General features: G+C 42.6%; 1 protein-coding gene across 3 annotated transcripts in view; it reads left to right on the top strand.

Annotated features, from left to right (window-relative positions):
- The window catches only part of LOC128694123 (ER degradation-enhancing alpha-mannosidase-like protein 1), a 137,179-nt gene extending 122,818 nt beyond the window's left edge, over window positions 1-14,361 (top strand). For 2 of the 3 annotated variants that reach the window (XM_070080504.1, XM_070080488.1), the window contains one exon: window positions 786-965. In XM_070080504.1, coding sequence (XP_069936605.1) covers window positions 786-950 — 165 coding nt within the window. In that variant the 3' untranslated portion in view covers window positions 951-965. Of the gene's footprint in view, window positions 1-785; window positions 966-7,803 lie in introns of those variants that run through there. The other variant, XM_070080498.1, reaches the window with a different exon arrangement.
- The last annotated feature ends 11,385 nt before the right edge of the window (window positions 14,362-25,746 follow it).

The following is a 25,746-nucleotide window of genomic DNA, read 5'->3' as shown; positions in this document are numbered from 1 at the left end:
ATTTTTCACTGAAATGGATTCAACCAAGTCCAGAAAGAGTGGTCAAAGGAGGATATTGGAGGAAGCAGTGATGACTGATTATCAGTTGTATAAAATACAATGAAACCTTGATTTAATGGACTAATAAGAAGGAGAGAGTGCCCAGTATTGCTGATTATCCATCAAATCTGAATGGCAATTGTTTTTCTGTTATTGTAACAGTAAAGGACACTTATTGAATCTTGTTCATCAAATTAAAATTAGTTTATCCAGCAGACAGACAGTACCAATAATGAACAATTCTGAAATACAGTAATGGGGTTTATAAAAAAAAGAGTAGTTTCGTAAATCTGGAGGTTTCACATTTTGTTATTTACCACAGTGGTTGTCTCCTGCCAAGGCAGTGTGACCCAGAGAAATGTAATCCTATTTTATCCCGTGTGTTCTGTACCTCACATTGAGTTATTTTTCATACAGCGCCAGTTATAAGAGTTTAGTGTACATGTAAAATGAGAAAATTTCTGTAATTAGTGCATGCAAAATTTCTAATTGTCTGTGACTTCAGGAGCCTAACTCTCATTAATGTCAGACTTATCTGTATGGTGAATCCTCATGAAAACAAGCAAAGGGTTATATAAATGGTTAACTATACACATGCATGGGAAAGGGGTGGGTTGAGGATGTTACCTGAGGAATACTTACCTTCAGACTTTAAAATCTGGGCAAGATATGGCATCATCTACTGGACTGAACTCTGACCTCTTAGTTGATGACATCATAGCACAGTGCAAGTTTTTTTTTTTCAGCCATGGGAAAATTGCAGTTTATCCAGTCAGAGAGAAACTACTCCTGGAGTTTACCTGGAGAGGGTTTCGGGGGTCAACACCTCCGCGGCTCAGTCTGAGACCAGGCCTCATGGTGGATCAGGGTCTGATCAACCAGGCTGTTACTGCCGGCCACACTCAAACTGATGTACGAACCACAGCCCGGTTGGTCAGGTACTGACTTTAGGTGGCTGTCCAGTGCCTTCTTGAAGACAGTCAGGGGTCTATTGGTAATCCCCCTTATGTATGCTAGGAGGCAGTTGAACAGTCTTGGGCCCCGGACACTTATTGTGTTGTCTCACAAAGTATTTGTGGCTCCCCTGCTCTTCATCGGGGGAATGTTGCATCTCCTGCCAAGTCTTTAGCTTTCATAGGGAGTGATTTTTGTGTGCAGGATTGGTACCGATCCCTCCATGACCTCCAGGTGTATATTATCGTGTATTTCTCTCAACTGCGTTCCAGAGAATACAGATCAAGGACCTTCAACCGTTCCCAGTAATTTAGGTGCCTTATCGTACTTAAGTGTGCTGTGAAAGTCCTTTGTATGCTCTCCAGGCCTGCAATGTTGCAATCCCTGAAGGGGGCTGTTAGTGTACAGCAGTATTCCAGCCTAGAGTGAACAGGCGATTTGAAGAGTGTCATCATGGGCTTGGCGTCCCTAGTTTTGAAGGTTCTCATTATCCATCCTATCATTTTCCTGGCTGATGAGGTAGATACATTGTTGTGGTCTTTGAAGGCGAGATCCTCTGACATTATCACTCCCAGGTCCTTCACATTTCTTTTTCGCTTTATTGTATGGTTAGAGTTTGTTGTATACCCTGATACGTTTTTAATTTCCTTAAGTTTTCCATATCTGAGTAGTTGAAATCTCTCTTCGTTGAACTTCATATTGTTTTGAGTGGCCCATTTGAAGATTTGGTTGATGTCCACTTGGAGTCTTAGTGTCTTCGATGGAGGTCACTGCCATGGCAATCCGGGTGTCCTGCACAAAGGAAGACACGGAGCTATGATGGACATATCTGTCTGTGTCAGAAATGAGGATGAGGAATAGAATGGGAGCACATACTGTGCCTTGTGGAACAGAGCTTTTCATCGTGGCTGCCTGGGACTTTACTCTGTTTACTATTACTCTTTGTGTTCTATTTGTCAGGAAGTTATAGATCCATCTACCAACTTTTCCTGTTATTCCTTTATCATGCATTTTGCGTGCTTTTACACCATGGCCACACTTGTCGAAAGCTTTTGCAGTCTTTGTATGCTACATCTGTATTTTGTTTATCCAGTCTACAGCATCCAGGACCTTGTCATAGTGGTCCAGGAGCTGGGACAGGCAGGAGCGACCTGCTCTAAACCCGTGTTGCCTTGGGTTGTGTAATTGATGGGTACCTAGGTGGTTGGCGATCTTGCTTCTTAGAACCCGCTCGTAGATTTTTATGATGATGTTAGTGCTATCAGTTTGTAGTTTTTGCACTTGCTTTACTGCCACCTTTGTGGAGTGGGTCTGTTGTTTTTAGTGTGTGTGGGATGACCTCTGTGTCCACGCTCCCTCTCCATAAAATGCTGAAGGCACTTGATAGGGGCTACTTGCAATTCTTGATGAACACGGAGTCCACGAGTATGGGCCTGGGACAGAGTGCCTTTTCAAAGTCTTGTGGAGTTAGGGTAATATCCAAGATTTTTGAGATGACCAAGTTTGGAGTTTTGTTCATAAAGAATTCATTTGGGTTATTGACCCTTAATCTGGGCAGTGGCTTGCTGAACACTGAGTCGTATTGGGACTTTAATATCTCGCCCACTTCTTGGCTGTCATCTATGTATGTCCCATCTCGCCTAAGCAGGAGTGCAGTACTGGATGTTGTTTTTCCCTTAGATTTGGCATAAGAGAAGAAGTATTTTTTTTTTTTTCAGTTTCCTTTATGGCTTTTTGTTCTTCCTGAGATTCTTGTCTCCTGTAAGATTCCTTCAGCTTAAGTTCGATATTTGCAACTTCATTGACCAGTGCCTCCCTTCGTATTTCAGATATATTGTACTTGCCCCTCTCAGCAGCTTTGTGACTCTGCCTTTGTCTGTATAGTAGGGAGTGTCTTTCTCTTTCTAGATTACATCTTCTCTTTTTCTTAATGGAATGCATCTTGAGCAGATCTCAAGAACCACAGAATTCATTTTTTTCTAGGCAAATGTTCGGATCTGTGTTGTTTAGGATATCTTCCCATTATTATTATTATAATCAAGGGGGAAGCGCTAAACCCAGAGGATTATACAGTGCCTGGGGGGGGATTTGGGGGGATTCTATGTGAACATTTATTAATAAACAAAATACATTTACAGAAAAAAACATAAACATGAATACAATGGCACAATGTATCAAAGATGATGAATTTCCTCCAGCTCCTCCGAGGCTGGACGTGAGCCAAGTATGCAGCAAGCATTTCCCCTCTGGATGGCGATGCTGAAATAGGGTGGCCTGGTGGCTAAAGCTCCCGCTTCACACACGGAGGGCCCGGGTTCGATTCCCGGCGGGTGGAAACATTTCGACACGTTTCCTTACACCTGTTGTCCTGTTCACCTAGCAGCAAATAGGTACCTGGGTGTTAGTCGACTGGTGTGGGTCGCATCCTGGGGGACAAGATTAAGGACCCCAATGGAAATAAGTTAGACAGTCCTCGATGACGCACTGACTTTCTTGGGTTATCCTGGGTGGCTAACCCTCCGGGGTTAAAAATCCGAACGAAATCTTATCTTATCTTAATTCGGGGAACTGGAGCACAGATCCAATTCCCTAAATCAAGAGCCCCTCACCAACATCAAGGAACCTTCCTTGAGGGGAGGGGATATCTTCCCAGCTTGTTTCATTTAGGGCATGGTTTATTTGATCCCATTGTATGTTTTTGTTATTGAAATTGAATTTTGTGAAGAGACCTTCATGACTGATCACATTTTGTTGATCAGGAGCCCTGTGCATACATGTCTGTACCTCTGTTATATTGTGATATGAGTGTATTGTCTTTGATACGGTTATATTACGTATCAGATCATCATTGTTAGTGAAGACGAGGTCCAGCGTATTTTCTAGTCTTGTAGGCTGTAATATTTGCTGGTTTAAGGTGAATTTGGTGCAGTTAGTGTGTGTGTGTGCATTTTCATCTGAGCTGCCTCCCGGGGTGATCTCTGCTAAAACATTGTTTGCTATACTCCTCCATTTTAGGTGTCTCAAGTTGAAATCTCCTAGTAGTAAGATGTTTGGGACAGGAGTTGGGAGATTTGCCAGATAGTGGTCAATTTTCAAAAGCTACTCCTGGAATTGCTGGGAAGTTGCATCAGGAGGCTCGTATGCCACCACAATGACAAGGTTTTATTTTTCATTCTTTACTGCCAAAACTTCAGCTACATCATTTGAGGTGTTTAGTAGTTCTGAGCAAATGAGCGACTCTGTGACGTATAGGCCAACTTCCCTTGTTGCCTGTTGAGTCTGTCACATCTGAATAGGTTATAACCTGGGATCCATATTTCATTGTCATAGTGATCCTTTCTGTGGGTCTCTGTGAATGCTGCAAACATTGCATTTGATTCGTGAGGAGGCCTTTGATGTGAGGAATTTTGTTGTTTTTTGACGGCTTTAGACCCTTTATGGTTGCACAGACAAATGTCGCTTTATTGGTGAAATTTGGGGGTTTTTATTTGCTGGCTCTAATATCTGTTGCTCTGGAGTGGAGGCCAATGTCCATGCCTGTGCTCCAGAAGTGTTTTCAGTTGGTTTAGTATTATTGTCATTTCTTGTCAGTCTTTTTTCTCTCCTGGCCCTAAAAAAGCTCTGTCCCTGGAGGGGTTGTGGCTTCTCCCTATTTGTTTCCCATAGTCTGGCAGATACCCAAGGCATAGTATTTGCGTAGATTGGATTTCCATATGCTAGGATTCATTGTAGCTGCATTTGCTGCTGATGCATTTTTTTCTGTTTCCTCCCTATCTATCACCCTTGTATGGACATCAGTGCTTCTACCAGGTTTTGCTGGTAATGTGTCAACACTGTTCCCTGAAGCATCATCCCCTCGGTTCATATTTTTTAAATGGTCAGAATTATAAAGCATAGTATCAGAGGATTATTTGAACTTGTATATATTGAACTTGGAAAATTGTAAATATTCATTCATTACAAAAAAAAAATTGAGTTATAGATCCCATGATGTCTGTACAGTAGACTGTTTCTTATATATAGCAACTATATCTGCTGATGATACTGTGCTTATGGGAGATTTTAAAGAAAAATTGCAAAGGTTAGTGGATGAGTTTGGGAATGTGTGTAAAGGTAGAAAGTTGAAAGTGAACATAGAAAAGAGTAAGGTGATGAGGGTATCAAATGATTTAGATAAAGAAAAATTGGATATCAAATTGGGGAGGAGGAGTATGGAAGAAGTGAATGTTTTCAGATACTTGGGAGTTGACATGTCAGCGGATGAATTTATGAAGGATGAGGTTAATCATAGAATTGATGAGGAAAAAAAGGTGAGTGGTGCGTTGAGGTATATGTGGAGTCAAAAAACGTTATCTATGGAGGCAAAGAAGGGAATGTATGAAAGTATAGTAGTACCAACACTCTTATATGGGTGTGAAGCTTGGGTGGTAAATGCAGCAGCGAGGAGACGGTTGGAGGCAGTGGAGATGTCCTGTTTAAGGGCAATGTGTGGTGTAAATATTATGCAGAAAATTCGGAGTGTGGAAATTAGGAAAAGGTGTGGAGTTAATAAAAGTATTAGTCAGAGGGCAGAAGAGGGGTTGTTGAGGTGGTTTGGTCATTTAGAGAGAATGAATCAAAGTAGAATGACATGGAAAGCATATAAATCTATAGGGGAAGGAAGGCGGGGTAGGGGTCATCCTCGAAAGGGTTGGAGAGAGGGGGTAAAGGAGGTTTTGTGGGCAAGGGGCTTGGACTTCCAGCAAGCGTGCGTGAGCATGTTAGATAGGAGTGAATGGAGACGAATGGTACTTGGGACCTGACGATCTGTTGGAGTGTGAGCAGGGTAATATTTAGTGAAGGGATTCAGGGAAACCGGTTATTTTCATATAGTCGGACTTGAGTCCTGGAAATGGGAAGTACAATGCCTGCACTTTAAAGGAGGGGTTTGGGATATTGGCAGTTTGGAGGGATATGTTGTGTATCTTTATATGTGAGATTAAGACACATGTGCAACATCTGGGTATCTTTATTGTAGACGTTTCGCCATCCAGTGGCTTTATCAATACAAATTCTAGGACATAACTTGAAGACAGTAGAACTATGTACAGAAGATGAGGTAATCAGTCCCTCAACCTAGGAGTAGGTGCGAAGAGCACCATAGTCGTGGAGATTCTGAAGCAGAAGAAAGGATCCTGGCGCTTATACAGTAACGTCAGGTGTAGCAGACGAGGGCATATTCACTGGTAGGCGGGATTCCCCAGTGGAAGTAGGTCCTTCCCAAAGAGATGGGTTAGTAGTAGTAGTAGTTGTCGTAGTCGTGAAGGTTATGTACATGTCCTCAGAATTAAGATTCCATGATGTTGCAGTGTCTGACAAGTTGTGTACGAATGGTATATAATACCGACAAGATGAGATTAAGACACATGTGCAACATCTGGGTATCTTTATTGTAGACGTTTCGCCATCCAGTGGCTTTATCAATACAAATTCTAGGACATAACTTGAAGACAGTAGAACTATGTACAGAAGATGAGATAATCAGTCCCTCAACCTAGGAGTAGGTGCGAAGAGCACCTTCTCTTTGGGAAGGACCTACTTCCACTGGGGAATCCCGCCTACTAGTGAATATGCCCTCGTCTGCTACACCTGACGTTACTGTATAAGCGCCAGGATCCTTTCTTCTGCTTCAGAATCTCCACGACTATGGTGCTCTTCGCACCTACTCCTAGGTTGAGGGACTGATTACCTCATCTTCTGTACATAGTTCTACTGTCTTCAAGTTATGTCCTAGAATTTGTATTGATAAAGCCACTGGATGGCGAAACGTCTACAATAAAGATACCCAGATGTTGCACATGTGTCTTAATCTCATCTTGTCGGTATTATATACCATTCGTACACATCTTTATATGTGTATGCTTCTAGACTGTTGTATTCTGAGCACCTCTGCAAAAACAGTGATAATGTGCGAGTGTGGTGAAAGTGTTGAATGATGATGAAAGTATTTTCTTTTTGGGGATTTTCTTTCTTTTTTGGGTCACCCTGCCTAGGTGGGAGACGGCCGACTTGTTGAAAAAAAAAAAAAAAAAAAAAAATCAGGGAAACCGGTTATTTTCATATAGTCGGACTTGAGTCCTGGAAATGGGAAGTACAGTGCCTGCACTTTAAAGGAGGGGTTTGGGATATTGGCAGTTTGGAGGGATATGTTGTGTATCTTTATATGTGTATGCTTCTAAACTGTTGTATTCTGAGCACCTCTGCAAAAACAGTGATAATGTGTGAGTGTGGTGAAAGTGTTGAATGATGATGAAAGTATTTTCTTTTTGGGGATTTTCTTTCTTTTTTTGGGTCACCCTGCCTCGGTGGGAGATGGCCGACTTGTTGGGAAAAAAAAAAAAAATCTGCATATAGATTATCTCATACTTTGAATAACACAAACTGCAAATCAAGGAAATCTGATTCTGCTCTGACTGCCATGTGAATCAGAAACTTCTCGAATGTCAGTTTTTCATGTTTTAATGTTTACCAAGCATTTATTACTGAGCATACAGTGGTACCTCGGGATACGAGCTTAATTTGTTTCAGAAGGCTGTTTGAGTGCCAATACTGAACGAATTTGTTCCCATAAGGAATAATGTAAATTAAATTAATCTGTTTCAGACCCCCCAAAAATACACTTAAGAAAGCACTTACATAAATACACTTGCATAATTGTTTGAGTTTTTAGCTGTTCATATCCCAAGGTACCATTGTACATGTACTTGTTTATTTCTTTTATAAAATATATTCAATATTGATTGTGTGTTTAATGAGTAATTTTTATTCCAGTGCGCTGTGATTGATGAAGAAAGACTTTATGGTCTTCCACTGAAAAGTCAGTATCTGGAACAAATATCAGTGTCTCTTGGAGTAGAGTTATGATGTTTGATCATATTAGAAGTAATAGTACCTTTGTTGGTCATTTGTGCAAGACTCTGTCCCTACTTTGATGCATTCTGTGGCAAAAACTCTGGGTAAATAACATAAGGTTACACATGCAGTATAATTTTGTTGTTTTCCATCTGTTGATAAATCCTCAAGGCAGATTTTTCCTTATTCAGATATTCATGGTAAACATAATTCAGTTATTACAATTTTTCAACATTGTTAAAATAATTTGTAAATCATTGAGAAATAGATTAAATCGAGTAGAATATCATAAAATTTTATTAGCAGTTGTTACAGAATATATTGGCTTGCCTCATTTTCATGCTCATCTGCATTTCCAGTTTAATACATCACAAAAGCAACATTTTTCTAAAAAAAAGGAAAGAAAGCTTTAGGATTTATAATCATTTAGTATTGGAAAATAAGAATGGGATGAGAGGAACTGCTGTGTACTGCTATTAGATTTTATAACCTTTTTATAAAAGAATAATCAAAAAATAGTTGCTTATTCAGTATCGAAGTGCTGTATAGAGATTATTTTATGCTTCTGACTAAAACATTCAAGGATGAAACTTAAGATGGGGTAACTCATCGACTGTGTTTCATATATTACATTGTATAATACAAAAAACATTCATCACTCATTTCCTTGCTACTCTTTTCCATAAATACAGGCATCACAATTTAACCCATTCATGTGAGAGACCCTTGCCATGGCATGTTAATTTCATGATGTGTGGCAAACCCATATGGGTCATACGTCACCTTGGAGAATGGGAGGCAATCAGATTCAACCCAAAGGTAGGGAGGATAGCCTCAAGTATTGGGACAAGAAATCTAGTGAGTTTCTTTCTACCTAGGAGTTGAATTTTGTAAAAGGAAAGATATGCCCAATGAGGCCAAAGGAAGAGGATTCTTAACCCTTTGAGAGTCCAGGGCCCCAATCTGAAAATTCCCCACAAGGTCCAAGAATTTAAAAAAAAAAAAATGTTTTCTTATGAAATGGTAGAGAATCTTTTTCTGAAGGTTATAAAACAAAAAAGTATGAAATTATGCTCTTGCGAATTTTACTGTGTCAGTGATACTTACACATCTGCAATTTTGCCCATTTTGAGTCCTATTTTCGGCCAATTGCATTGTTCCATTAGACCAAATTCTTAGCTATTTCACTTGTATGTGTTCCATTTTATCAAATAAGCACAAGAAATTGCCCAATCAACTACAGTGGAACCTAAGCTTATGAACTTAATCCGTTCCATGATCTTGTTCGTATCCTGAGTTGTTCGTATGCTGAATCAATTTAAATTAATTGAAAAGCCATTAATCTGTTCCAGCGGAATTCCTGCTTTCAGAGGCAAGAAAAATACACTTCAGTATAACACTAATATCAGCTCTACAGCTTATTTATCTATCACAATTGATCTAATATGACATAATAAACAATATAATTACAGTGGTCCCTCGTTTTTCGTAATTAATCCGTTCCTGGAGCCATTACTATAAACGAAATTTACGATTTACGAATCAATTTTCCCCATAAGAAATAATGTAAATACAGTGGACCCCCGCATAGCGACTTTAATCCGTGCAAGAGGGCTGGTTGTTATGCGAAATGTTCGGTATGCGAATGAATTTTCCCCATAAGAAATAATGGAAATCAAATTAATCCGTGCAAGACACCCAAAAGTATGAAAAAATTTTTTTTTTACCACATGAAATGTTAATTTTAATACACACAAACTGAAAAAGGCATGCACAATTACATGACACTTACTTTTATTGAAGATCTGATGATGATTGATGGGATGGGAGGAGGGGAGAGAGAGTGTTAGTGTTTAGAAGGGGAATCCCCTTCCATTAAGACTTGAGGTGTCGAGTCCTTTTCTGGGGTTACTTCCCTTCTTCTTTTAATGCCACTAGGACCAGATTCAGAGTCACTGGACTTCTTTCGCACAACATATCTGTCCATAGTGGCCTGTACCTCTCGTTCCTTTATGACTTCCCTAAAGTGTTTCACAACATTGTCAGTGTAATAATCACCAGCACGGCTTGCAATAGCTGTGTGAGGGTGATTTTCATCCATGAAGGTTTGCACTTCAAGCCACTTTGCACAGATTTCCTTAATCTTTGTAGTAGGCAACTTCTTCAATTTCTCTCTCCCCTCCTCTGAACCAGTTTCCTCAGGTCTGGCCTCTTGCTGTTGAAGTTGATCTATCAGCTCATCAGTGGTTAGTTCTTCATTGTCCTCCTCCACCAACTCTTCCACATCATCCCCACTAACCTCCAACCCTAAGGACTTTCCCAATGCCACAATGGATTCCTCAACTGGCATAATCCTCTCAGGGTTAGCCTCAAACCCTTCAAAATCCCTTTTGTCTACACATTCTGGCCACAGTTTCTTCCAAGCAGAGTTCAAGGTCTTCTTAGTCACTCCCTCCCAAGCCTTACCTATAAGGTTTACACAATTGAGGATATTAAAGTGATCTCTCCAAAACTCTCTTAGAGTCAGTTGAGTTTCTGAGGTCACTACAAAGCACCTTTCAAACAGAGCTTTTGTGTACAGTTTTTTGAAGTTTGCAATAACCTGCTGGTCCATGGGCTGCAGGAGAGGAGTGGTATTAGGAGGCAAAAACTTCACCTTAATGAATTTCATGTCCCCATAAAGTCGCTCTGCCACGTCTGTAGGATGACCAGGGGCATTGTCTAATACCAGGAGGCACTTAAGTTCTAATTTCTTTTCAGTTAGGTAATCTTTCACATTGGGGGCAAATGCATGGTGTAACCAGTCATAGAAAAAGTCCCTAGTGACCCATGCCTTACTGTTTGCCCTCCACAGCACACACAAATTCTCCTTGAGGGCATTCTTTTGCCTGAACGGTCTGGGAGTTTCAGAGTAATACACTAATAAAGGCTTCACTTTGCAATCACCAGTAGCATTGGAACACATCAACAAAGTAAGCCTGTCTTTCATAGGCTTATGTCCTGGGAGTGCCTTTTCCTCCTGAGTAATGTAGGTCCTGCTTGGCATTTTCTTCCAAAACAGGCCTGTTTCATCACAATTAAACACTTGTTCAGGTTTCAGTCCTTCAGTTTCTATGTACTCCTTGAATTCCTGCACATATTTTTCAGCTGCTTTGTGGTCCGAACTGGCAGCCTCACCATGCCTTATCACACTATGTATGCTACTACGCTTCTTAAATCTCTCAAACCAACCTTTGCTGGCCTTAAATTCACTCACTTCATCACTAGTTGCAGGCATTTTTTTAATTAAATCCTCATGCAACTTCCTAGCCTTTTCGCTTATGATCGCTTGAGAGACACTATCTCCTGCTAGCTGTTTTTCATTTATCCACACCAATAAGAGTCAACATCTTCCATCACTTGCGATCTCTGTTTCGAAAACACAGTTAAACCTTTGGCAAGAACAGTTTCCTTGATTGCCTTTCTGTTGCCCACAATAGTAGCGATGGTTGATTTGGGTTTCTTGTACAACCTGACCAGGTCGGCGACACGCACTCCACTTTCATACTTATCAATGATCTCTTTCTTCATGTCTATTGGAATTCTCACCCTTATTGCTGTAGGGTTGGCACTAGAAGCTTTCTTGGGGCCCATGGTCACTTATTTTCCAGATAAAGCACCGAAAACACTGTAATAATACGAAATATTCCGATTGTATGCTTGGATGTTACCGCGGAGGCTGGCTGGTAAACAATGCCACCGGCGGAACATGTGAGGCTGGCTGAGGGCGCACATTGGCCGCGTCTCGGACGAAGAGCGGTGAGCGGGTTTTTGGGCGGTATGCGAGGCAAAATTTTTGCGATAAAAGCGAGCGGTATGCGGATTGTACGGTATGCGATGCGTACGGTATGCGGGGGTCCACTGTACAGTTAATCTGTTCCTGACACCCAAAAGTATTAAAACAAAAAAATTTTTTACATGAAATATACATGTAGTACATAAACAATACAATGGGAAATGATGAATGAAACATTAACAGCATAACACTTACCTTTATTGGAGATTCTTCTTAGTGTATGGGAGACTGGAGGAGGAGAGAGAGTGGATTGTTTATAGTTTGGAAGGGGAATCCCCTTCCAGCAACACCTCAGGTACCAATTGCTTTTCTGGGGTTGCTTGTCTTCTCTGTTTCTTAATGCCACTAGGACCACCTTGAGAGTCACTGTAGTCCTGTCTCGCAAAATAACTGTGGAGAGAGCTCTGTTTCTGGCGTCTCTTTAACACTTCCCTAAAATGGCCCAAGACTGTCACTGTACATGTTGCCAACCTGGCTTGCAACAACCTTGTTAGGGTGATGTTTCTCCATAAAGCTTTCCATCTTACCCCACATAGTAAAAATCTCTCTAATTTCTGAAGGCACCTTCTTCCATCTCTCTTCCTCCTCCTCTGCAGCAAGATTCTGAGCTGCGATGTGTTGCTCTTCCTGCTGAAGCTCTTGCAGCTCCTCAGTGGTGAGCTCTTCGTTGTGGTCTTCCACATCCTCCAAGCTCACATCCAACCCCATGGAACTCCCCAGTGCCACAATTGATGTTACAACAGACATAGGCTCATTAGGGTCAGTCCCAAACCCTTCAAAATCCCTCTTGTCGACACAATATGGCCACAATTTTCTCCAGGCAGAGTTCAAAGTCCTGGTAGTCACTCCCTCCCAAGCCATACCTATAAGGGTTATGCAATGGAGGATGCTGAAGTGCTCTCTCCAAAATTCCCTTAGGGTCAAGTGAGTGTCTGTGGTCACAGTCAAGCACCTGTGAAACATTGCTTTTGTGTAGAGTTTTTTAAAGTTTGCAATGACCTGCTGGTCCATGGGCTGGAGGAGAGGAGTGGTATTCGGGGGCAAGAACTTTACTGTGATGAACCCAAACTCCTCGAAAATTAGGTCATCCAAGTTTGGAGGATGAGCAGGTGCATTGTCCATTACTAGCAGACACTTGAGATCCAATTTCTTTTCCAGGAGATACTCCTTCACACTAGGGCCAAACACTTCATTGAACCACTCAACAAAAATTTCCCTCGTGACCCATGCCTTACTATTAGATTTCCAAAACACACACAATTTACTCTTCATAACATTGTTTTTCCTGAACACTCGGGGATTTTCAGAATGGTACACTAGTAATGGCTTCACTTTGAAATCCCCACTAGCATTAGCACAGAACATTAGCGTCAGCCTGTCTTTCATAGGCTTGTGTCCTGGCATTGCCTTTTCCTCTTGTGTAATGAAGGTCCTCTTTGGCATTTTCTTCCAAAAGAGGCCTGTTTCATCACAATTGAACACTTGTCCAGGTTTCAGTCCTCCAGCCTCTATGTACTCCTGGAATTCATGCACATATTTTTCAGCCGCCTTGTGGTCCGAACTGGCAGCCTCACTATGCCTTACCACACTATGTATGCCAGTACGGTTCTTAAATCTCTCAAACCAGCCTTTGCTGGCCTTAAATTCACCCACATCACTATTTGCAGGCAATTTCTTTACCAAATCTTCATGCAACTGCCTAGCCTTTTCACAAATAATCGAAGTCATAAGAGTATCTCCTGCTAGTTGTTTCTCATTTATCCACACCAATAATAACTTCTGAACCTCTTCGAGTACTGGTGATCTCATTTTTGTCAGCATAGTTACCCCCTTTGCAACAACAGCATCCTTGATTTCCTTTTTCTTGGCCACTATGGAACATAAGGTTGTGTAGGGTTTCTTATACATCCTGGACAGTTCGGCCACACTTGTACCACTTTCATATTGTTCAATGATGGTTTTCTTAAATTCAATCATATTTCTCACCTTCTTTACCACAGGCTTGGCACTAGGACCTTTCTTTGGAGCCATGGTAGCTTATTTAGTACTTGCAAGCACTAAAATAAATGGAATATTATGAAATATTTCGCTGGAGCACGTGAGGGGACCTTCGCTCGCTGGTAAACAATGCCAGACTGGCTGCCACCCCGGCTCACGCCGTGGGTACGTGTCCCGGACGAACTACGACTCGCGAGTCAACCTATGAAAAGCAAGTCCATGTTTATACGAAAATACCCCTATGATTGGCGAAATTTACGATTGCCGGGAACTACGAAAAGCGGGGGACCACTGTAACATAGAATCCTGCTATATACTCTAGAATGAATAAAATATGGCATACGTGACAAGTGGAGGCGGCCATAACTGCTCCCACATTGTTGTGGTATTCACTGCCATCTAGCGATGGCCTTACGAAGCCGTATTATTATAATTATTATTATAGTACAGTACCTCTTCAAGGGGGGCTCCTTGGCGTGGTGAAGAGGCTCTTGGTCTGAGGAATTAGACCTGTCGGTCTACTTCCTCAGACCGAACCTAATTACCCCCCAATCCCCCGTTCCCTATCCCATCCTCCCCTTTTCCTTTCCTCCTCCTCCTCCCCACCCCTCCCTTTTGCCCTTCCTTTTTGGCCTCTCTCTCTCTCTCTCTCTCTCTCTCTCTCTTTTTTTTTTTTTTTTTTTTTTTTTTTTTTTTTCCCACAGGCACGCTAGTTTCTAGGTAGGGGAAAGGGTACCGGGGTCCATCCCATTCCATTGAGGTTCTTGGCGGTGGCGTAGTTTGCCGTGGAATCTGGATTGCCTGGGGATGTCCTGATCCCTCTCCGGTATCCCGGAGGGTGGCTTTGGGTGTCTCTCGGGCGACGGGTGTATCTCTGGAAGCCACCTTTCGGATTCCGGGGGTGGTGGCCGAAGGAGGTATGCTTTGTGGCGGATTTCTGGCCGCCCTCTCTTTTGTCCACCGAGGTAGCTCGGCAGATGTGAGGTTGCTATCCCGGATTGCCGGTTTACTGGCATGATGGGTAGGGTATGGCACGGGTTCCATGCTGCATCTGCGCTACTTGCGGTGCTGAGGTCCTCTTGGGCGCGGAGGGAGATTTCTGGCCCTTTCATTCCTCCTAGGAACTATCCCTCCCCGGTCCCCCCTTTTTTTATTCTTTTTTTTATTTTTCTTTTCTTTCTTTTTTTTTCTTAAAAACAAAAAGAAGTAACCTAACCATGGCAGCCCTAGTCTATGAACCTGCTACCCCAGGGCCCCTTCTTGATACCACACCCCGTTCTGACCCCGCCTCGTCTTTGGACCACTCTTTGGACACTCCTCATGCCTCTGTACCTCTTGCCGGTGCTGTTTCCTCACCCGCTTCAGGTACTGAGGCCTCGACTGACTCCTTCGATTTATCTGACCTTCGCTCTCCTCTGACTATGCTTCCAGCCTCTCCCTCTACAGTGCGGCAATTTTCGAATCGCCGGCCCGTTCCACGTCGGACCAACTCTGGTCCCACGCCTAAACGACAACGACAGTTACCTGCTGATGATACTTCTCCACCTTCTCGTTCTTCTCAGAAAAGATCGACACGTCCTTCACTACCTTTCCACGCTCAGTTTCAGACTGCACAATGGACCAAATTCTTCACTTTATGACCGACTTCCTCTACTGCCTATCTTTCTGACCACAGTATTGGCAAGGCACTCCTACGCCATGTTGGTAAAGATATTTCTTTTCATGCTCTTAAGAGCGGTATGCTCATCGTCACCGTACAGAATGCTACCCAGGCTCATGAGCTTTCTCGTCTTTCCCATATTGATACTGTTCCTGTAACTATTGAAAAGCATCATTCCCTCAATTCTTGTAGTGGTACCGTCATTCTGCCCCATACCATAGTTCAACAAAATTTCCAGACATGTGGCACTGACATTCTTGAACAGCTGGAACTCCAAGATCTCCCAATCCTCAAGGTAGACACTTACGTTCTTCCTGCCCACGGGCGGAGACGATACCCTAGCAATGTGGCTCGTTTAACTTTTGACAGCCGTGAACTCCCATCCTCAATTTATGTAGCAGGACATCGGTTACAAGTTCGAAAGGTGATCCCTACACCGCAACAGTGTAGAAATTGCTGGCGATTTGGCCATCCAGCGAAATATTGCAGATCTATCGCCGAATGCCCAGTCTGTGGTGCTGATGACCATTCTAATACGTCTTGCAATCGACCTTCCTCTTGCCTTAATTGTCATGAGGCTCGCCCTTCGTACTCTCGCCGTTGTCAAGTCTACTTAAACGAGCGGGAAATCCGTTACCTCAAAGAGGCAGAAGGTCTCCCTTATGCCATGGCAGTTTCTCATCTCCACCTCCAAGGGAGACTACCTCGTGTTTCTTATTCCTGTGTTTCAAAACGTCCCCCCACTTCTGGTATCCCATCTTCTGCACCCACCTCTGTGGTTACCTCTCCCATAGTCACTCCTGTAGCTAATTCTTTTGCTGTCCTCGGCTCGGACGTCCCTACTTCAACGTCTCAGTCTGATCTTGCTTCTTCGTGTTCTCTCTCACAAGCCTCAGTAGCGACGAGATCTCGTGTGACACCTCCTCCCAATCGTCCCTCTACTTCTCAAAAGTCAAAAAAAGGTCCGTTAACACCTCCTACCCATCTTTCACCTCCTCATTTTCCCTTCCCTGTCTCTGTACCTGGTTCTCCCCCTCTCACTGACTCTGTTACAAGTGTAGAGGTTCACCCTCCTCCTCGTACTGTACCTTCCTCCCCTGTTCCCTCCCAAGTTTCTTCCTCTTCTGCCACCTCCCAGGTTTCTGCCTCTTCTGTCCCCTTCCACGCTTCTCCAGTTCCCTCCACCCTTTCGCCCCCCCCCTACCTTGGTACAGTCCATTACAGTTCCAATCTTTACTCATCCTCCCCCTACCATTTCCAATATTGTCTCCCATACGACGTCTCTGAATTCTGAAACACTTGAAGCAATCTCTGAATATATTGCAGAGACCAAACCATCAATGGACACTGATCCACCCTCTGCTCCTTCTCTCTCCTCTACTCCATCTGCGCAACTCCTTTCTTCACAGCGCACCGTTCCTTCGCTGCTTGAACGTTTTCCACTGCCTCCGCATGTGGACTTTTCTAACCCCTCTAGTCCGTAGGAACCCTTACCTGCGGATTTCAGGTATCTTTATCATTGCCAATCATGGCCTATTTACAGTGGAATATACGCAGCCTCAGGGGTAATCGGGGTGAGCTTCAGATGTTACTCTCCCAGTTTTCCCCTGTTGGTGTTTGCTTACAGGAACCAAAATTACACTCTGCTGTTATCTCTCCCATCTCAGGCTATAATTTATTGTATTCTTCAGATCCTTTTCCTGATGGGACCTTTAATGAAAGTGCCCTTCTTCTACGCACTGATATTCCGTACCATCAGCTATTTGTTCGTACTTTGCTGCATTACACAGCAGCCCGTATCCACTTGCATAGGTGGTATACGCTCTGTTCTTTATATCTCTCTCCTTCTCAGGCATTATCTATTCCGGATATTGCCTTTCTTGTTTCGTCATTACCACCACCGATTCTGTTACTTGGTGATTTTAATGCCCACCATTTCCTCTGGGGGGGGGGGGTCTCACTGTGATTCCCGTGGCATTCAGTTAGAGGCTTTTCTTGCCACCCACCCCCTCAATGTTTTAAATACAGGTACTCACACCCATTTTGATCCTCGGACTCACACTCTCTCTTGCATAGATCTCTCAGTCTGCTCTTCCTCCGCCGCATTAGACTTCACTTGGTCTGTTCTTCAGGACTTACATGACAGCGATCATTTCCCAATCATTCTTACTTCCCCTTCATATTCACCACCTCTTCGCATCCCACGCTGGCAATTTGATCAGGCAAATTGGAACCTTTACTCACACCTAACTGTTTTTAGAGAGGTTCCTTCTTCGTCCTCCATCAATGAGCTTTTACACCTCTTCTCGTCCTCCGTTTTAACCGCAGCTTCTCATTCTATACCCCAAACTTCGGGCAGGCATTCTCAGAAATGCGTGCCTTGGTGGTCTCCTGCTTGTGCTCGTGCGGTACGTTTAAAATGCGCTGCATGGGGCAGGTACCGGTACAATAGAACCACAGAGAGACTTCTTGATTTTAAGCAGAAGCGTGCGATCGCTCGCCGTGTCATCCGTGATGCTAAACGCACTTGCTGGCGAGATTGTCTCCACCATCACCTCTGCTTCCTCTATGACTGCAGTCTGGAAAAAAGTACGAAAACTGAGTGGTAAATATTCTCCTGACCCGGCTCCTGTTCTGCGGGTTGCCGGTGTTGATATAGCAAACCCACTAGATGTTGCCAATGAAATTGGCAATCATCTGGTCCGTATTTCTCAGGGACTCCATCTATGCCCCTCATTTCTTTCCTCAAAGTCTGCCAGAGAGTTAGCACCCTTGGACTTTTCTTCTCTCAGAGAAGAACAGTATAATGTGCCTTTTACACTTCAAGAACTGGAGGCAACACTCTCAGCTTGCCGATCATCGGCAGCTGGGCCTGACGACATTCATATTCGTATGCTACAACATTTACATCAGTCAACCCTTGCAGTCCTATTACGCCTTTACAATCTTATTTGGTCACAAGGAGTTCTTCCACATCTGTGGAAATCCGCCATTGTTCTCCCTTTCCGCAAACCAGGCACTACGGGACATGAAACCTCCCACTATCGTCCCATTGCTCTTACCAGTGCAGCTTGCAAAGTGATGGAACGCCTAGTAAATAGACGTTTAGTGTGGTATGTAGAGACACACAACAGTCTCTCCACTCGTCAATATGGCTTTCGTAAGGGACGTTCTACCATAGACCCCTTACTACGCTTGGATACGTATGTTCGTAATGCCTTTGCGAATAACCACTCAGTTATTGCCATATTTTTTGACCTTGAGAAGGCATATGACACAACTAGGAAGTATAATATTTTAGCCCAAGCCCACTCCTTAGGCCTTCGAGGCAATCTACCATCCTTCCTTAAGAACTTTTTAAATGACAGGCATTTCCGTGTTCGGGTTAATAATGTGCTCTCCCCGGACTTTATCCAAGCTGAAGGTGTCCCCCAGGGATGTGTTCTGAGCACAACACTTTTTCTCCTTGCTATTAATGATTTGGCCTCTAGTCTTCCATCAAATATTTGGTCATCACTCTCTGTTGATGACTTCGCTATTGCCTGTGCAGGCGCTGACTGTCACCTTATTACAGTTTCTCTCCAGCATGCAGTCGACCGTGTTTCCAATTGGGCCACCACACGTGGGTTTAAATTTTCCAGCACTAAAACCCACGAAATTACTTTCACTAGACGCTCTGTCATCTCCGATCATCCTTTGTACCTCTATGGCTCCCGTATCCCTGAACGTGATACAGTCAAGTTTCTGGGCCTCCTCTTTGATTGTAGGTTAAATAACAAAAAGGCACAATACCGTGACTGGAACAATACACAAATAACCCGCACATAAAAGAGAGAAGCCAACGACGACGTCGTCGTTGGCGTCTCTCTTTTATGTGCGGGTTATTTGTGTATTGATTGTAGGTTATCCTGGAAACCTCACATTACCTCTCTGAAGGCAACTTGTCACAGCCGGCTGAACCTTCTTAAAACCCTTGCTCATCTTTCATGGGGAGCTGATCGTCGAACCCTCCTTCGCCTACATTCCACCCTTATCTTATTGAAACTTGATTATGGTGACCAGATCTATTCAGCGGCATCTCCTGCTACTCTCTCTAGCCTTAACTCCATTCATCTCCAAGGATTACGTTTATGCCTTGGTGCTTTTCGCTCTTCCCCTGTCGAGAGCCTCTATGCAGAAGCGAATGTTCCATCCTTATCCGATCGCCGTGATGCCCATTGCCTTTGCTACTATGTACGCTCTCATGATCTCCGCAATCCTTCCATTTATAGAATGGTCACTGATATTAGTAGACATTCTTTATTTGTTCGCCGCCCCTGTTTACTCCGTCCCTTCACTCTTTGCCTTCATTCGCTCTTGTCTTCTCTTCAATTACCACCTTTCTATGTACATGTAGCATCTCACTTTTCCCTACCCCCCTGGGAAGTTCCAGCTGTTCGAGTCTGTTCTTTCTCTCTCCCTTGCTCGAAAACCCAATTGTCTACGGTCGCTTCCCGCTCTCTTTTTCTTGACCACTTTCACTCTCATTCTCATGCCATTGCTGTGTACACAGATGCCTCTAAGTCTTCCTACGGCGTAGGATTTGCAGCAGTGTTTCTGGACAGCGTCGTACAAGGGCATTTACTATCTTCGGCTAGTATTTTTACTGCTGAATTGTATGCCATCCTTACAGCACTTATCCGTATTGCATCTATGCCTGTGTCATCATTTGTGGTTGTCTCAGACTCCCTTAGTGCTTTACAGGCTATACAGAAATTTGATACACCTCACCCCTTAGTCCTCCGTATCCAACTTTGGCTACGCCGCATCTTTACCAAGCATAAAGATATTGTTTTTTGTTGGGTCCCTGGTCATGTTGACGTACAGGGCAATGAACAGGCAGACACTGCTGCGCGGTCAGCAGTACATGACCTACCAGTTTCATGTAGAGGTATTCCATTTACGGACTATTTTGCTGCAATATCTTCCCAACTTCACACCCGTTGGCAACAACTTTGGTCTACTATGCTCGGCAACAAACTTCAATCTATTAAACCGAGTATAGGTTACTGGCCGTCTTCTTATCACCAGTGTCGAGGTTGGGAGACTACTCTCTCCCATCTTCGCATTGGCCATACTCGTCTTACTCATGGATATCTCATGGAGAGGCGCCCTGCTCCTCTCTGTGAGAATTGCCAAGTTCCATTATTAGTCAGCCACATTCTGTTGGACTGCCCACTTTATCAATGAGCACGCAGAATTTACCTCCGTCGTCGTCTTCGCTCTGCTGCTCTCTCTCTACCTTCCCTTCTCGCTGATGGACCCACCTTTCATCCAGACTCTCTCATTGACTTTTTGACAACAACCGACTTACTTCACAAATTCTGATACCTTCAGCCCTTTCTACTTCAATCTCTTGCTACCCTCTACCCCCGTACTATCCCCTGCCCCGCTGTTTTCTGTAACCTACTGATCATCCCTCCTCCCTTCTGCCATCCAATACCCTCGCTTCCTTCCCTACCCTGCAGCGCTGTATAGCCCTTGTGGCTTAGTGCTTCTTTTTGATTATAATAATAATATAGTACAGTACATTATATTATTATTATACGTATTATTATTATTATATATTACCCTGCCTCGGTGGGAGACGGCCGACTTGTTGAAAAAAACAAAAACAAAAAAAAATTACTATTATTATTATTATAATGAGGAAGCACTGGGGGGTGAGGGGGGGAAGGTATTCAGGCTTAATTTAGGGAACTGGAACATAGATCCAATTACCTAGATCAAGAGCCCCTCACCATGTACATACTACTACTAATAATTATTATTGTTATAACAATAATAATAATAGTAATACAATATAATAGTAATAATGTGTAATAACAGTAAGGAGAAATTCACCTGTCCAGACTTAAGCAGTCTATAAGTATTAGGTTAAGTCTGCCCGAAATGCCTCGGCATGATAGTGGCTTTCTTTGCTTCAGTCATATTATATGTAAACACACATTGTAACCTTTGCAAAGAAATAAATATTTTATTTATTTATCTACTTAAGGAACCTCCTTTGATGGGGAAGTTCGCATCCTGAAATTTCGTTCGTATCCAGAAGCAAAAATCGACCGAACGACGGTTCTTATCTTGAAAAGTTCACATGGTGGGGTGTACGTAAGCCGAGGTTCCAGTGTATTAAACTACCCAATAAAGTGATCAGAAATTGGTAATTTGGCCAATTTCACACAAAGTTCAAAATATTACAATTTCAAAATAGGGTCCAGAATAAACAATGCAGACATTCCTGGCACTAAAATAACATTTTCTTTGTTTATGTTTGTGTTTCTAGGCTATATAGATAAATTACATTCTGATTTTTTATTCACAAAGAATTTTTTTTTTTTTTTTTCAACAAGTCGGCCGTCTCCCACCGAGGCAGGGTGACCCAAAAAAAGAAAGAAAATCCCCAAAAAGAAAATGCTTTCATCATCATTCAACACTTTCACCACACTCACACATAATCACTGTTTTTGCAGAGGTGCTCAGAATACAACAGCTTAGAAGCATATACGTATAAAGATACACAATATATCCCTCCAAACTGCCAATATCCCAAACTCCTCCTTTAAAGTGCAGGCATTGTACTTCCCATTTCCAGGACTCAAGTCCATCTATATGAAAATAACCAGTTTCCCTGAATCCCTTCACTAAATATTACCCTGCTCACACTCCAACAGATCGTCAGGTCCCAAGTACCATTCGTCTCCATTCACTCCTATCTAACACGCTCACGCACGCTTGCTGGAAGTCCAAGCCCCTTGCCCACAAAACCTCCTTTACCCCCTCTCTCCAACCCTTTCGAGGACGACCCCTACCTCGCCTTCCTTCCCCTATATATTTATATGCTTTCCATGTCATTCTACTTTGATCCATTCTCTCTAAATGACCAAACCACCTCAACAACCCCTCTTCTGCCCTCTGACTAATACTTTTATTAACTCCACACCTTTTCCTAATTTCCACACTCCGAATTTTCTGCATAATATTTACACCACACATTGCCCTTAGACAGGACATCTCCACTGCCTCCAACCGTCTCCTCGCTGCTGCATTTACCACCCAAGCTTCACACCCATATAAGAGTGTTGGTACTACTATACTTTCATACATTCCCTTCTTTGCCTCCATAGATAACATTTTTTGACTCCACATATACCTCAATGCACTACTCACCTTTTTTCCCTCATCAATTCTATGATTAACCTCATCCTTAAGTTAATTGTAAGCCAGTCCGTAATGCTATGCATACAAGTGGCTTTGGCATGCTGCTCTTACCTGTATTTTTTTGTACCTCTGTATGTATGCTAAATTTCTAAATAAATAAATAAATAAATAATAAATAAATCCTTCATAAATCCATCCGCCGACCCGTCAACTCCCAAGTATCTGAAAACATTCACTTCTTCCATACTCCTCCTCCCCAATTTGATATCCAATTTTTCTTTATCTAAATCATTTGATACCCTCATCACCTTACTCTTTTCTATGTTCACTTTCAACTTTCTACCTTTACACACATTCCCAAACTCATCCACTAACCTTTGCAATTTTTCTTTAGAATCTCCCATAAGCACAGTATCATCAGCAAAAAGTAACTGTGTTAATTCCCATTTTGAATTTGATTCCCCATAATTTAATCCCACCCCTCTCCCAAACACCCTAGCATTTACTTCTTTTACAACCCCATCTATAAATATATTAACCATGGTGACATTACACATCCCTGTCTAAGACCTACTTTTACCAGGAAGTAGTCTCCCTCTCTTCTACACACCCTAACCTGAGCCTCACTATCCTCATAAAAACTCTTTACAGCATTTAGTAACTTACCACCTATTCCATATACTTGCAACATCTGCCACATTGCTCCCCTATCCACTTTATCATATGCCTTTTCTAAATCCATAAATGCAATAAAAACTTCCCTACCTTTATCTAAATACTGTTCACATATATGCTTCAATGTAAACACTTGATCTACACATCCCCTACCCACTCTGAAACCTCCTTGCTCATCCGCAATCCTACATTCTGTCTTACCTCTAATAACAGAAAATAACAGAAAATTGCTTAGTGTTCTTATCTAAACAGGCCTCTCAAGGGGTTTAACCTCCCCTTCCTTGGATCAAACCTGCATGCCTCCCATTCCCAGAGATGTGATTATAATCAAAAAGAAGCACTAAACCTACAAGGATCATACAGCACAGCAGGGCAGGGAAGGGCGATGGGGTATTGGGTAGCAAGAGATTGAGGTAGAAAGGGTTGTGAGAAGTGCTAGGGGCATTATCATCAGAGTTTGTGCAGTAAATCCATTGCTGTCAAAAAGTCAGAGAGTCTGGGTTAAAGGAGGGTCCATCAGCAAGAAGGGAAGGTAAAGTAAGGGCAGTAGAACAGTGACAACGTTGGAGGTAAATTCTGCGTGCTCATTGATAGTGGGGGTAGTCCAACAGAATGTGGCTAAGAGAAACTGGAACCTGACAATTCTCTCAGAGTTGAATAGGGCACCTTTCCACGAGATACCCGTAAGACGAGTGTGGCTGATGCGAAGACGGGAGAGAGTAGTCTCCCAAGCTTGACAGTGATGATGAGACGGCAGCCAGAAACCTATATGTGGTTTAATAGAATGTAGTTTATGTAGCAGATCAGACCAACGTTGTTGCCAAAGGGTGCAAAGGTGGGTAGCAATTACAGCAAAATAGTCTGTGAATGAAACACTTCTATATGAAACTAGGAAGTCATGTACTGCTCACCATGCAGCATCTGCCAGTTCACTGCCCTGTACATCAGCATGACCAGGGACCCAGCAAAAAACATCATCTTTGTGCTTGCTAGAGATACAGTGTAACCAAAGTTGGATACAGAGAACCAGGGGATGAGGCATATCAAATTTTCTTATAGCCTGTAAAGCACTGAGGGAGTCTGAAACGACCACAAATGGTGACACAGGCATAGATACAATATGGATGAGTGCTACAAGAATGGCATACAATTCAGCCATAAAAATGCTAGCTGGGGATAAATGCCCTGAGCATTATATGAACACTACAGATTTAGCACTTCTTGTGAATAAAATCAAATGCAGAATCTAAACAGGCAGTTAATTATTTTTATTACATTCATGTCAAAGTGCTCAACCTGTAGGAGTCATATAGCACCTTGGAGAATGGGAAGCATTCAGGTTCAATCCAAGGAAGGGGAGGGCAGGTTCAATTTCTTGGATAAACGGCCCCTCGCTGGCATGCTGGAGCCTTTCTTGAGGGTATAGTCATACATTATTATTATTATTATTATTATTATAAGCAAAAAGAAGCGCTGTCAGGCATGGGTGACGATTCACACTTTACAAACTGCACACAGATAAATGTCTATGGAAAGATGCCCAGTGCTGCTCTGTAAGAATTACCAGGTTGCTTTTAAATAAATCACCATGGGGAAGTGGAACAGAATTCTTCCTCCATAAGCCATGTGTATCACAAGAGGCTACTAAAATGCTAGGAGCAAGGGGCTAGTTACCCCCTTCTCTATATAAATCACTAAACTTAAAAAGAAAAACTTTGTTTTTCTTTAGGTCACCTTGCGTCTGTGGGATACAGCCAGTTTGTTGAAAAAAAAAAAAACAATAGTACTGTCCTATCAGTCAGAGAACACAAAGTTCACTGAAGTACTAATTACCCTCCTTCCTGGCTTAAAGTGCCACCTTTGATACAGACACTGTTTTTAACAGAAGCTAACTGCACCAACTATGTTGATAATTTTACACTTTAACTAACCTTTACTTAAACTTAAGACTTGCCACCTATTTACTAAATTTATATCATTACATATACAAGAGGGCCCCCCAGTTTACAGCATTTCACTAATGCAGAGGTTTTCAGTTACACTTATTCATTTATTCAGACTTACAATATATATATTCACCATCCACTATAAGGACAAATATTTTAAGTAATATGTGTACTGTATATGCATTTTTTAAGTCTAGCTCTTTTGCTCACTTAATATATAATATTGTAAATATGTTATCAGGCTTTTATGTGCATTTGACAATGAAAAAAATCTCACTTTACAGCAGTAGCCCGAAACCCAACCTGCTGTATAAGCGGGGCCGTCCTGTATATTATGTAACAGGTTGGAGTCTCTTGGACTACGGATGTTGCCAAAAAGCTCTTATTTTGCCTATGGCACCCCTGTTTTTTGCTGGATTCATTTTACACTCCCTTCCATCTCTCTTACTCTAGTAAATTCTGGTAGTGTGTACATTTGGTACCTGGTCTTCAGTAAGTTCCATGTACATATGTATTTTCAGGTCTGTCTCTCTCTCCCCCCTTTGCTCCAG

This window comes from Cherax quadricarinatus, chromosome 6 (genome assembly GCF_038502225.1).
Source record: "Cherax quadricarinatus isolate ZL_2023a chromosome 6, ASM3850222v1, whole genome shotgun sequence".
Taxonomy (NCBI): domain Eukaryota; kingdom Metazoa; phylum Arthropoda; class Malacostraca; order Decapoda; family Parastacidae; genus Cherax; species Cherax quadricarinatus.
Note: the sequence above shows the minus strand (reverse complement) of the source record. Positions and strands in the feature narration are given on the sequence as shown.